We start from the raw sequence: 14,762 nt of genomic DNA, 5'->3' as shown, positions 1-14,762 counted from the left end.
AGGAGATACTCAAAATCAATGAAGCAATGAGTACACGACTGATGGTATGGTTTCTATATATTTGTATATATTTGTACATAATAATTTGTTTTGATCTATTTTTGTATATTGCAGGTTTTTCCGTCAACTGAATATGTTCACAATGTCAATGATAAAGGTAGAAATTATATAGTTTGTCTTAAGAAGAAAAGGTGTACTTATGGAAGCTTTCAGTATGAAGAAATACCATGTGAACATGCTTGGGCTATTCTGAAGTTCAAGAGTTTACGACCAGATGAGTTATGCTCGAATTTATACACACCGACAACAGTGTTGAAGACTTATGGTTTTCCAATATACCCATTGCCAGATAAAACAGAGTGGGTGGTCCCTGGATACATAATGACTGATTTAGTTCTACCTCCAGAATTCAAAAGGCCTCCTAGAAGACCAAGAAAAATGGCTCGCGACAAATCAGCAAGAGAGATGTTTGAATCTAAGGGGACAAATACATGCAGTACATGTGGTATTGCAGGTCACAATAGGCGTTCTTGTAGAAATCAGCCTCGGGAAGTTTAGAAATGATTCAATTTGAAATGTCTATGATGATTTTATACATTTAATATTGCCTCACTTTTGACATTTGAATATTATTTGAGTTGTATAGATACATGATCACGATTGGTGTTTAACAGGTACCCCCTATGTAATACTATTTACAAATGAATTTAACAGGTACCCACTATGTATAACTATTTTCAATAGGTGTTATCAGAACAATGAATTTTATGAAAGTTGAACTACGTATAAATTAGTGTTCTTATACAAAAGAAAGAAATTGTATAATCTGCTTTGGTATACATATACAAAAGATCAATTGTATAATTTGTGTTTGTATAAAGCATTTTATACATTTGCGTTTTTGTATAAAGTGAGAGAGGCGAGTGAGGGAGCAAGATGTGGGAGAGTGGTGAGAGAGATCTTGGAGAGGGGAGAGAGGGGAACGAAAATATATGCATATATACAATTTCTCTTGATTTATAAAACAAAAACACATTTTATACATTTGTGTTTTTGTATAAAGTGAGAGAGGGGAACGAATATATAGGTATATATACAATTTTCTATAGTAATAATTGCGTTTGTATAATGATTTCTCAATTAAGTTGTATAATTATTCAAAATTATTGTATAATATGTCAAACTATTCATCTATATAAATTAGTATATATCAGTTTATATTCACGAAAATTTTTGTATAATATATGAAACATCAACAAATAAAAACGCAAATCTCAGTTCATTAAACAAAATAATAGAGCCAACAAAATGTTGTTCCCATCAAACTGGAATATTCAAAAAGTATTACTGCTAATACAAGATTCCAAACAAACATAAAAAAAATACAATAAAACTAAGTGATTGTGATACGTTCACTACTATCCACATCAACGTTTGATCTGATTGGCTTGGCTGGTGCCTCACTGTCACTAATCGTCTCAGCTTGATCCATTACCCCAATATTGGTATAGCATTGCATGTGCGGTGTAAAGTGGATCTTCCTTGAGAATAAATTGTACTCCCTAATAAATAATGTAAATGTATAATACAATTTCAAATGTATAATTATACAACACAGATAGCAAAATAGTGACAAAAATATAGAACTGTACAAATTGAATATCTATACACAAAGTTGAAGTTATACAAAGTGAATATACGTATATACAAATACGGAGTTATACAAAGTGAATATCTATATACAAATACGAAGTTATACAAATATGGATACAACTGTGAAACAAAAAGAATTATACAATTTGAAAATAAGTATAACACAAATTTCAAAATAAAGACAACAACTATTGAAATATAAAATTTCATTTTGTATATACATGTACAAATATATTCAAACAGTTACAGATAGACATAGACCTTTAGATCTGAACTTCAAATATATATACATTTATATATTATACAAATTACCTCAATTCTTCCAAAATGTAGTTGTTCAACTGAATCAGATTGGGCATTTTCTTTATTGCTTATAGATGCAATATCTTTTCCTTTACGCTTCTTCTTTGAAATCAAAATATCAACTGATTTGTCTTGTTTATTGCTTGTAGATGCAATCTCTTTTACTTTACGCTTCTTCTTTGAAGTCAAAACATCAACTGATTTGTCTTCTTTATGTTTATCCAAATTTTTGGTCTTTCCTTTTGATTTTGCAACATGCATGACTTCTTTCATCTTGAATGGGGTATTACTAGACTTCGACATACCCTCTTGTTGATTAATTTGAGATTTAGCAATGGACCCTGAAATTTCTTGGAAATCCTGAGTTAAACCCAAAGAAAAAGATGAAAAATCATCCAAAAACTCTTGATTCGATTGTATACCTCTAGTGATTCTCTTACAAGGTGTTTCTTCTTCATCTATGATTTTGGATTTTGAATGTATAAAATCAAAAAAAGGAAAAGGAACAAAAAAATTCACAGTAATATACAAAAACAAAAACAATGAAATAAGTATGAAACCGGAAAAACAATTAACCTGAAAAAATACTGAAGAGAACAAATTGAGAGGGAGAGACTGAAATTTTGAATTTTGGGTGAAAAAGGGGTAAAAAGAAAAATTATGCAGAGACTCACAAGTAGCGTGTGAAGCCGGGTAAAAAAAGGCATGCTTATACAAAAACTGACAACCGTAATTATGACAAAAAGTAAGTGGCGAATGGTAAATAAAGCAAGCATTAGCTATTTAAGTAATTTATTGATATAAGTTAGTTTTTTCATGTAAATTTCCCTAAATTAATTGACGAAAGGATATATATCCGTCTTGGTGTCAACATTATTCTTCGAGATAATTAATTAGATGGGCCAATTTTTTTTGGAAAACCTAACCTGTTATACATAGCTAATGTGGCCCAACCTTTAGTTAAGTCTTGATTATACAGTCATTTGTACATATTGTCACTTTTAGACAAATTATTATTTAGAAAAATAGTCAGTTTTATAACGTATTTAAAGTCTAACCACCAAATTTGAAATTTACTTGAAATTTTAAAATTTGAAATTAGAACTTCAAAACTTCGAATCTGAAATTAGGCTTCACTAGTTCGCAATTTCAGAGTTTAATTTGAATTGAAGTTGATATATATATAGTTTCAAATTAGCTATCGTGTTTCTCTCTTTCACGTTCTTAAGAAAATATTAATCAAGAGATTTTTAACAATTTATCTTTATTTATGTTCTTAAGATATAAAATCTCTCATCATTATATATATATATATATGTGTCATCTCCCCGTAATTAAAGTGTTTATAATCTTCAAAAGTAATTACTACTGGGAGTAAAATGAAAAAATTAAGAATTTTGTCTTGAGTTGAGTCACAATTTTAGAAAAGGATGATTGATGATTTGAGATGGAGGAAATACGTTTTAGTTACTATTTAAAGTTTTTTAAAAAATCTATTTTAACAATGATTTCTCAAATACTTATCGAAGATTTCATGTTCAAATTCACATCGAAAATCAGATTGTTTGACTTTCATACTTCAAAATTCAAATAAGGTCATATAAATTAAAACATAGAAATTAATAAAATTTAAGTTCTATACTTTATTGATATAAAAATAAATCATCAAAATTGGGTTATTTATAAGATAACTTACTCATAATCTTTTACATAATAAGCATTAATTGATAGTATGTTAAATATATACTCACAAACTAACTTGCTTTCACAACACTAATAAAGCCAAAAAGAGCAAAAATAAAAATAAAAATTAGGAACGTTTGGTTGAGAACAAGTTATCTCATGATTAATTATTCTAAGATAAACTTATCACATCATATATATGAGATAACTTATCTCATCATTATGGTATAGATGGTGGGATAAATTATTCAAAATATGTCAACCAAACAAGATACCAATATTTTATCCTTAAACTATTTTTTTATACCAAAATTATTTATTTTTATCCCTTACAGCAAACGAGAAGAGTACAAAAACTATAGAAATAGGATTTGAATAGATTTTTTGTGGTGATATGATTGAGTTGCAAAGTCAAAAGGTAAGCGTGCTATACATGGAATTGAAGAGCACTAAAACCAAAACAAAAGCTAGAAGACACATTTGTCATTCAAAGCTTACATTTCAAAAAAAAAAAAAAAGTAATGTCAAAAACCTCCATTGCAAATTGCCCCCACTCCCACTAATAATATTGCCTAGCTATACAAATGAAAAGGAATTTGAAGAGTAGGTGAGTTAGTGGGTATAGCTACTTGTGGTCTTCATGCATTGGATTGTAGAGCATTCCTCAAAATCCTATATATGTCTCGGCCGTAACGGAGACAGAATTTTCATTAAAAAATTCATCATCTGATGTATATAGTGGAATTTCAAAAAAGAAGAGGGTTTAGATGAACTCCCTTTCGCCCCTTTACTCCACCCTATGTTCAAGCAGTGGCAGAATCAGGATTTTCATTAAAAAGTTTTAAATTACGAAAATGTAGACACACAAACTGACTGAAGAGGTTTAACATCTATACTATACTATATATATTAATTATGTATAAATAATATATTTTTTCACCGAATAGAATTCAAATGAACCTCTTGACCTCAAGTTGGCTCCGTCCTATATGTACATAAGCTGAAGTTTGAATTTGTTATTTATTTATAATTAACTAGTAAAAGTTTTAATTCACATACAAAAGTTAAAATCGGTGTTATTGAGTTAAAATAAACTTATAAAGATTCAAGATTTAAACTTAGTATGTTCGATTTTTAATTGTTAATTTATCGTTAAATTTTATTGTACCTTTAGAATTTGGGTTCGGAGCTTGATATTCATTGAAATTTTAGTATTTACTTTCTCCGTTTTATATTACTTATCTATTTTTATTTTATACGTTTCTTAAGACATAAATAAGAATAATAGTTTTTTACTAATTTACCCTTTAAGTCTTTTTAATGCATTCTAAATTTGGAATAATTATTTTTAGTAATATAGACAACTAATATGAACGGAGAAAGTATAGAAATAAAGAAAAAATGATGGAATAATTTCTTTTACATACCGATCACTACATAAGAGAACCTTAATTGTAAGATGTTTACGTTTGATTAAACACCTAATTTAATATAAAAGCAATGCATTAACTATCATATGATAAAATGACACGTTTATTAGATTAGATAAAGATTATTGCTTGATCTAATGCATATGGGAGTCACTAAAATTTGTAGTCAAATGAGAACAGAATGACATTAGGAATATTTTGTCTCAATTTGATTAGCTTGCCCCACTATCCTTTGTTGGCTTTTATTTCCTAATAAGATTATTTAAGCTAATACACCTAATACTCATATTGTCTATGTGACATTATTTACTTGGACACGAAGTTGAAAAGAAAGTTTTTGAAATTTATAGACTAAAACTCGTATTGGTCATTTATATCATTATGTGGTTGTAAATCATTTCATTTGAGGTAAAAATAAGATTTTAAAGTTTTGTTATTTTTAATTATAGAAATGTGACATTCTTTTTTGAACGGACTAAGTGCTACATAAATTGAGACAGAAGAAGCAGTAACTTTTTATACTATTCATAAATTTTAACCTGTGATAGCATGTTATTAGTCACTACTTATCTTTGCAAGTATATTTTAAGTAAATGCTTAATTATCATTAAAATTTACTAATAATTATATATGTTAGAGTTTCAGTTATATACATATTTAATGCAAGAACTTTTTTTAATTACTTGATCAGATCACCTATGTACCTATCATGGTATGTAATTTGTCTAATATATTTTCTAAGATTATAAATCTCATATTTTATATAAAATTTAAACTCATTTTAAAACCCTCCAAGTCAAAAGTGGGAGCAAACTGTACTTTTGTGATAATGGGATGATTTTGCATGATAAGTTGATCTTGATAATATTACTATCATCACCAACACCACTATAATATCCCAAGTCAACACGTTCATATTTTTTCAGTCTTCCATTATAATATTACTCCTCCCGTATATTTTTACTTGATCATGACACATCCCTTACGAAGTAATAAATAAAAGGATAATTATACTAAATTGCCATTTTGAATATAATAAGTTCATTGCTTTGGATAATAGTTATAACTTATAGTTAATATTAAACGTAAAATAGACGCAAAATAATAAATTATCTCTTAATTTTTTAAACCGGACGAATAAAGTATAACTGAGTAAAGATGGACAGATGGATTACTTCAGAAGCTACTGGAAAGCCATGCAAATTTTATAAATAGGATACTCCTAAATAACCACATTCCTCACTACCATAATTAGCATTTCATTTCATTTTCTCCTAAACCTAAGTACTACGTAACGTATTTCATATACAAAAAATTGCATAAAGATAATACTAGAGAAGTAATATACAATTATCATATGGCTCATTCTAAGCTTATAGCAGCTGCATTGTTGATTTTACTCTTTGTTGATCTTGCCTTTTGTGCAAGATTAGGAAAGACGGTAAACGGTGGTGGTGGAGGAGGTGGAGGAAGAGGTGGTGGTGGTGGCGGTGGTGGAGGGTTAGGTGGGTCAGGTTCGGGATATGGTGAGGGTGATGGAGTGCTTGGACGTGGCGGAGGAGGTGGTGGAGGAGGTGGTAGTGGAGGTGGTGGTGGAGGAGGAAATTCGGGGAGGGGTAGTGGTTCTGGATATGGATCAGGGTACGGGTCAGGTGAAGGAGTAGGTAATGGTGGAGGTGGCGGAGGGGGTGGTGGTCGTGGTGGAGGAGGAGGTGGTGGCAATGGAAATAATGGTTCAGGATATGGTTCGGGTTATGGAAGTGGAAGTGGCTCCGGGTATGGAAGAGGTGCTGGAAGATCAGGAGGAGGTGGCGGAGGCGGTGGCGGTGGTGGTGGAGGCGGCGGTGGAGGAAATGGCAATGGTTCAGGGTATGGTAGTGGCTCAGGTTATGGATCAGGATATGGTGGAGGAAATGGAGGTGATGAACCTTGAACTATTGAAATGAAGTTCATGTATACATAAATTTGATATATTTGGTATTTGCATTATTTATTATATGGAATAAATTGCATGGTTTAACCACCTTTATTCATGTGGTGGTAAACTTTGCTTTGTTTGTGTATGTAATCAAATTTTAATATATGCTATATTAGTAACTTACCAAGTAGTAGAGATTTCCCAACCTCTACTACAAGTATGAGTCCGCAGCTCGCCCAGAAGAAGTTAGATCCGTCACTATAGATTTGTCAATCCCGAGCTTGGCCAAGGACATACCAGACATAATAAGACTAAGATGAATCATCTCATCGTACTGTATAAGCTCTTTCAGTAAGGAAGGAATAAATATTTTGTATGTAACAGACCATAAGAGAACTTCAAAAATTGTGAACTGAGTACTAGCTATTGATAATTACGACTGTATAGAACGGTATATATTCAGTCAACTTAATCAATTGCGAAAACTATAGCTTTGCTTCCAAATATTCCTTAAATGTACTTAATTTATGCTGCCCCCTTCACAGATGGAATGTGTTCTCCAGCCATGGATATCAGCATTTCACAAATTCATTCTCTAGAAATGTCAACACAGATCCAATATCACCACATGTATATGAAATTCGGTATCTATTAAGAAAACGTCAAAAAAGAATAGTTAGAAATACAAGTTCGGATCACCTCACAGAAACAGTAGCTATTTTCTGAGATATCATGGACTCTGCTGTGCGGATTGCTCTTTGTGATCCAGTTATAGTTACCTTCCTGCAAAACGCCGCAAAGGCTTTATAAATGCAATCTCTGTGTTTTTGTAGTTCAACCTGACAAGTGAAACAACAATGCCAGGATGGTATACCTGTCGGAAGTACCGGACAAGAAATCACCCCTATCTGATATCTTTATTCTGGCACCACTAAGCTGCAACGAAAGCAAAGACTTAGTACATATAAAACCAGGGAGAATTGTAACTTCTTCACACACCTGACTGATCTCTATTATGCTCCTCCCATTACGGCCAAGGACTAGTCCAACATGCTCATCCGCAACACCAATAGTCATGGAATTGTCCCCGACTTCCGGTGGTGCCACCTGAGTAAAGAAGAATAGGATCATGACAGAAGCAAAATCAAAAAAGATAAAGCAGAACCGCATCTAGAAACAGGATAATACTGTATAGTCAAAAGCTTCAAGCCAAGCAGGAAGTAAGAATGAACCTTGTTCTGCTGTCGGTTATTCGGATATCTTCCTCCAACTCTGTTTGGTGGTCCATATCCATAGTTCATTCCGACATATACAGCTGAGAAAATTAGAGATGGCAGAATAAAATTCAAATCAGATGAGAGTATGACTCGGAATATACTTCATTCGAGTAACTGCTTAAACCAAATATTCTGAAAGCAATAGCAGGGCTTTCCAATTAAAAATTATATCACATCCAATCAGTCTATACAATGCTCCACTATGTCAACCACTACAACAATTCCTAAAATGTACTCTGGGAGTCTTGGTAGCTGCATACGACATTACAAGAGAGACTGGATTATCAATATTTAGAAAGCAGTGCGGTCAAGAAACAGATACTGTTGTCCTCTTCATACATCAATTCTCTAATTTGTATATTTTAGACTGAGATCTCTAGGAAGTAATACTCAGCATTTGCACAAGCACAGACAAAAATCAAGACACAGGAGCAGGTCTTATCCATCCTGAGCTAATTCAGTCAAAGCAGGTACTACAAATTAGTATATTTGAATCATACCTGCATACTGGAATGGTGCATTCATGGACTGCATGTAATGAGGGTCTTCTGCTAACTTGAATAAAATCAATTCAATTGCCCGCATCTGCTCTTCTAGAGTACCAGTCACTGTAACTATCCTATCATGCAGTCCAGGGAAGTTGTAATCCTGAGGAGATATTTTTATGCCAGCCCGAGAATCTTCAATAAATGACCTGAACAAGAAAATTTCCCATAGTCAATACTATATTTCTTCAACCATAAAATTAAAATAATATATATATCCAACCATCTCATTCTGCATGAAAATTATTTTTCAAATTCCCTTCTATAATTAATTTGGGAGTACAATCCACAAATAGATGCCCATACTAAATTTATTGACTCACAATACCACCAAATATTTATTCTTTTTTCTATAACCGAGAAATCACCAAGGCCAAACTCAGTGGAAAATTATATATACTCCTGACATATGTAATTACAGATATAAACCTCCTTATGGTTATGGAATAAAGTGAAAATTAACTCTTCCTTCCAAACAAATAGCAAGTGAGTATCACACTTAAAATGACAGCAGACTTTGGTTCTAAGCCTTTTTTCCATAAAAAACCACCACCACTATGGATCAAAATAACCTCCTTCACGACTTCATTCAATAAATGACAAAGACGAGAAAATTGCAAAAGGAAGAATTCTAAAAGATGAAATAGAAAATAAGATCCATCATGTCACCACTCTTTGTATTTCACTGGCTAGGAAGAACACTTGATCTTACCCAAAAGTCCCAAAAAGATGCACTAGCTACGAAGAACAAGAGGAAGAAAAACGTAGAAAAAAGGAAATGGAGGAAGGCAAAAAAATTTGGAAAACAAAAAGGATAAGAAATGAATGTAGAGTACTTCGTCTAAAAAAAAGAATCTTATGATGAGGTCAGTGCCTGTTTGTATCACAGTATACATGAGAACAATTTTTTTGGCTTTCTACTCACTAATAAATTTTTGGGAATGACAATGAATTGTTCTTTCACATTTAGAGTTCTTTCCTGCCAAAGGAAGAAGAAAAGGAACCAAATAATACATAGCCTTTGCAAACCAGATAATATGCTGCTGAAACAGCACACATTGATTATGACTACAATACTGCCAACGGAATCAATGAGTTTGAAAGTAGGAATTTACCCTTGAAAAAAATCATAAAAATCGTCTCTTTTGTTTGTTAAGTTTCAACCCAACCAAATTGTGTCGGATTATTAGTTATTACTGATACATAGGAGTTGCTTCCACAAGAAGAATATCAAAGTATAATTGTTCAACATTTCATTTCAACGATTAATGGATAACAGGAGAACAGAGTATTTGCCGAACATAAAGATGTAAATTCAGTTGCAATCTTGATAAGCCAAAGTCATTATTGTCAACCAAATAACCATGTGGAAGAGTAGAAAAGTTTTGACTATAAAGCATTTCTTTAATTCTCATACAAAACAATTGTTTCAGTTTAATTCAGACAAAAAAACAATTATTTCAGTCAAACTGAATTTTTGCTACAAAAAATTGAATTTGTAGTACTCAACAAGAGCATCCTCAACAGTCAACACCACGGGGTCATCTGGTAGGTGTATAAGAATAATATTAAATAAGGTGCGTTAGTAATGCTTGGATTAGTAATCATGAGATTAGTTTATACTGAATAGGGTGTATTAGTACCCAAAAAAAAAGTTATGTTGAGATTAATCATGTTAGTATTATTTTTTATTGACGGTTTGATTTGTTGTATTAAATGAATAGGGTATATTATAATAGGAATAGTACTAAATAGGATGTTTTCTAATAGGAACACCGTATTGTTAATGTGATGGTTTACTATGTATAAAAATAGTACTGAATAGGGTGCGTATTAGTTATACATTGTTTGAGAACACTACCAAAGAGATTAATTAATGACAAAGCTAATATATGTATTATTTTCTCTAATACCTCCTACCTAACAACCCCTAAGTGTATATAGAATGAAAACCCCCACCTTTAGCTTAATATAAGAAGAGAATCAACTATAACATAGCATTCAGAGCCTAGGCATGGTCTGAACTCCGGTCAGCACCCTAAAATCCTCAACTTCATTAATCGCTTAGGACGATGAAATTAATAGAAATGGAACATGGTAAAATATTGGCAGACAACTTTATAACATCACTTTCCTGTGTTACACATTGAGGACAACATTGGTCATGGAAGAGGTAATAAAGACGTTAACCTAGAGAGCTGTGCACCAGTTATAAAGAAAATAAGCTAAACATTCAGGTTGGACAAGGAACTTAGTCAAATCAACAAGAACCATTGAACAAAAGTTTCTGATGGCATACATATATTTCAGTTGAAAGGGGTTACAAACTGGTATCCGGAGATTGCATGAACAGCACAATTGATCATTTTACAGGCCAAAAACTCAAGAGAAAAATCATGAGCATTTAACTTGTAATAATGAAGTCAAGTGAATCATTCCAGCACAAGGATATACCATTTCAACATACATCTTCCATAACTTTATAACCAAGAGCAGAAAGAATATTCAGATTCATTCTGCAAGATAAGCAAGTCAATGTTACAATACTCAGATTGCAGGTCATTTGCTTGGTTGATTGTCTGATATGTTAGAATGAGTGGAACTTGCAAAGGTAATGTAGGAAAAGAAACATATAGTGAGTAGAATTCATACTTTATTGTGGCTCCTCCTTTCCCAATTATTCCACCACAAGAGCTGTTGGGCACAACTAATCTAAATTTTGAGCGTGGATCCACTTCGCCACCATCTTCAGCATAAAACTGATTTGGAAGAAGATAGCGCTTCAATTTAAATATCAAGAGAAGTATACGAAACAGGATTTGGACATGAGATTACCTCATCCATCAATTTACCAAGAATAAGATCGACTGCCTTGAGTATGTCATCAAGAAATCCGGATACCATTACAATTCTATCTGGTGTTCCAGGGAAAACTTCATAGTTGCGCGACAACTGAATTCTAGCCCCAGAACGAGACTGAAACTCAGTGATAGTTGAACCACCTTTTCCAATAATTGAACCAGCTTCAGCATTTGACAGAAGGAATTTGACATAAGTTGCCTTCTCCTCATGGTCTGGGAATAAGACAAACATAAAAAGGAGCAACATAAGACTTATGCTGAGCACCTCAGCAAAAACGCCTTAAAAGGTGATATTCTGAGTTAATGATTTTCAACAATAATTGCAAAACAAAATGAACAAACTTCTTGAACAAAATAAAGAATACAAATATTTATTCTATCCATAATTGCCCATCTTATCATACTGAGTAGCTTTGCTGGCTAACCCTCAAATAATGAGAAGAAAATTTGGACTGTCATTTCTCAACTGTCAAATGCAGCATAAGAGATATATTCTCAATGCAGAGTACAAAAACCTAAAGATTCCAGTGATTAAGTCAACCAGTAGCATCAACATAGTGTATATGCACATTTGTGATCTACAAAGTTATAGAATAAGAAAAAAACAGCATTTGACAAAGTCATTTAATTGGTAAAGCTGCAGTTTGATAAAGACATTTCCTTTTGCTCCATATGGATAAGAATGGAAATACCGAAGAAAGATTTGCACCCATTCAATTTCTGATGGTCCCTCAGATGTTACGAGAATTGGTGCTGCTTTCAGGGTGAAATACTCCCACATAGAAAAAAATTTGCTCCAGACTTCCATATAATGTTTTAGAGAGGCTAACAAGGAGTAGAAAACTCATAAACTGATATAGATCAAATTTTTGAACCTTCTGTACAGGGGCTTTCTTGGTCCCTATTGATATTCAACATTCGTCTTAAAAAACCAGGAGAGCAAAGATTTTTCACCAAAGCACATTTTTCACACGTAAAGGAAGCGTTTATCCTTTTATGCAGGTAAATAGTTGACAATGGTGCTTGGGACTTTCATGTTGGAGGTCTCAAGTTCGAAACCCCTTGCCAGCGAAAGCAAGGGGTTTGCCTTCTGGGTCGAGCTTGTCGCACCGGGCTTGCCTAGTGCGGGTTACCTCTCCTAATGTGGTATGCGAGCTATTGCATAGGAGCGGGGGTTCTACCTTGTGCGCGCACCAAAAGGGTAGCGGCTGCGGGTTTCCCTTGTCATATAAAAAAATGGTTGAATAATAAGGCTCGGGTGACTCTGGTACAAAATTAGATGTGAAACACGCCATTGAGTGATTAAGCACCTTCTCTATAAGAATGTCTAGAGGAGAAAACTTCCCCTCAACCCATAATGTCATGTGACTGCGAGACAGCATCAAAGTGTTTGAATTTCGCAATTAGGTAAGATCATCAAAAGAACAGCAGCTCAACTTTCAAAGTACAAAGGCTTCAATGAATGAATGAATGAATGAAGCTCTGTGAAATAAAATGAGTAGTGACTAGGATAACGTTACTACAGAAAGAATGTTACAATACTATTGTGAATGTTGAAGCATTATGTGTTTTGTGTGTGTGAGTGTGTCTAATGTCCTTAGAGAGAATTTACATGAGGGCAATGAGGCTATGGATAAGATCAAGGACTGTATCCAATAGAAACTTCTAAATCCATAGGCACCTAAAAATGCCTACACGGTAACTACCACAACTAAGTTAAGTATATATCATTTCGAGGCATCAACAAGCACACACAGAGAAAATCAGAAATGAATCAATGATAGCAAGCAACAACATCTGTTTGTGATCTCAGATTTACTCCACAATAGGCAATACTGAAGTTTCAACTCGAATAATTCACCTCACAAACAGCAAATTTCTTCCATTACCAATTTCACATGCATTTACACAAACGCATTTGCCATCATTAAACCAAACACCTTATTATTAACCCACACAGAGTCCGCAAAATCACCATATGTCCACTATCCTTAGGGTTTAAAACGACAATACAATACCTATAGAGATATCAGCTCAAAACCTGCTCACATTAAAATTTTCACATTGTTCGAATTTCGAAATAGTAAACGGATCAAACATTTCTAAAACCGCATTATCAGAAAACTCAGACAAAAATATATTTTAAAAAAAAACTGCAACAGATATCAGATCCTGAGCTAATTATCTTCACACTACAACAATACATGGAAAATTCTGAAAATTAATCAATTAGAGAGATGTAAATAAAACCTTGAGAAGGAGGAGGAGGCGGAGATTTGCGAGGAGAAGATTGCTCAAGCTGACTTTCAGTAGATGAATTGTAGTTCGATTCAGCTCCTCCTTCCATTGCCATTTCCGGTGCGTATTAATCAATGTTTTTGCAGAGCGAATAGAGATGTGTAGAGAGAGAAATCGAAACCGAGTCAAAGCAATTGCATTTGCAGAGAGAGAATGAGAACCAGATGAGATTTGTGAAGGAGATGAAGATTTTTTTTTCTCAGAAAGAAGAAAAGGAGGAGGAAATGGAAAGAGTGTGGAAGTTGGCATGTGCAATAAGAAGAAGTGAAGGGGGAATGGGTTGAAGAACCGCTTTTAAGTCTCGGAACCGGTAAAGTTATTGTCAGGTGATCATATTTTTTTTTGTAGAAATACAAAAGAGCTCTATTCTGTTTTCAACTCTCGTAATTAATAAAGTTATTGTCATACGATCGAATTTTCGTAGAAATACAAAATAAGAGCGTATTTGGTTTAGTTGATTGATTGAGTTAATATTTCTAAATTATAAATTTTACCTTTATTTTTATTTATTAAGAACGTCTAAACCCTTTTTGGATCTAGCACTATAATATTTTTTGTAGTTTGATTCTTCTTTGAACCTCTCGTGCATAATGAGAATTTTAATATATCGGATTGCGTTTTACTTTTTTTTTTTTCTTAATATGAAAAATTTAACTTTTTATAGTATCTAATATTTGAAATTTACTGATTAATTTAAAATTTATAAATATTTAATTATGAATTCAACTATCATTATAGATTAATTTAAAATGTTCGTAAAATATCATAAAATTCAAATTCTTGAGATAACATGT

General features: G+C 32.8%; 2 protein-coding genes across 2 annotated transcripts; one reads left to right on the top strand and one right to left on the bottom strand.

Moving 5' to 3' along the window:
* The first annotated feature begins 6,294 nt into the window (after nt 1-6,294).
* LOC107063243 (glycine-rich cell wall structural protein 2-like) lies at nt 6,295-7,177 on the top strand. The gene has a single exon (XM_015314862.1). It carries the CDS (start codon nt 6,427-6,429, stop codon nt 7,000-7,002), a length of 576 nt encoding a protein of 191 aa, XP_015170348.1. The 5' UTR covers nt 6,295-6,426; the 3' UTR covers nt 7,003-7,177.
* A 136-nt stretch (nt 7,178-7,313) lies between these two features.
* On the bottom strand, nt 7,314-14,220 carry LOC102590818 (protein BTR1). The gene is made up of 9 exons (XM_006360455.2): nt 13,921-14,220; nt 11,645-11,883; nt 11,462-11,568; nt 8,765-8,958; nt 8,220-8,302; nt 7,987-8,094; nt 7,862-7,923; nt 7,687-7,770; nt 7,314-7,582 (listed from the first exon to the last, which is right to left on the bottom strand). The coding sequence occupies exons 1-9, from the start codon at nt 14,021-14,023 to the stop codon at nt 7,576-7,578; spliced, it is 987 nt and encodes a 328-aa protein (XP_006360517.1). The 5' UTR covers nt 14,024-14,220; the 3' UTR covers nt 7,314-7,575.
* Nucleotides 14,221-14,762: the final 542 nt, after the last annotated feature.

Source organism: Solanum tuberosum, unplaced genomic scaffold (assembly GCF_000226075.1).
Source record: "Solanum tuberosum cultivar DM 1-3 516 R44 unplaced genomic scaffold, SolTub_3.0 scf00324, whole genome shotgun sequence".
Lineage (NCBI taxonomy): Eukaryota > Viridiplantae > Streptophyta > Magnoliopsida > Solanales > Solanaceae > Solanum > Solanum tuberosum.
The sequence above is the reverse complement of the archived record's forward strand: the minus strand, read 5'-3'. Positions and strand labels throughout refer to the sequence as shown.

Excerpts from the sequence above, each read along its gene's own strand:
- LOC102590818 (XM_006360455.2), bottom strand. The coding sequence starts at position 14,023 with ATGGCAATGGAAGGAGGAGCTGAATCGAACTACAATTCATCTACTGAA. Across the intron at positions 8,303-8,764 it reads TGCACCATTCCAGTATGCAG|CTGTATATGTCGGAATGAAC; the intron begins GTATGATTCAAA and ends TAATTTTCTCAG. Across the intron at positions 8,095-8,219 it reads ATAACCGACAGCAGAACAAG|GTGGCACCACCGGAAGTCGG; the intron begins GTTCATTCTTAC and ends TTCTTTACTCAG.
- LOC107063243 (XM_015314862.1), top strand. The coding sequence starts at position 6,427 with ATGGCTCATTCTAAGCTTATAGCAGCTGCATTGTTGATTTTACTCTTT.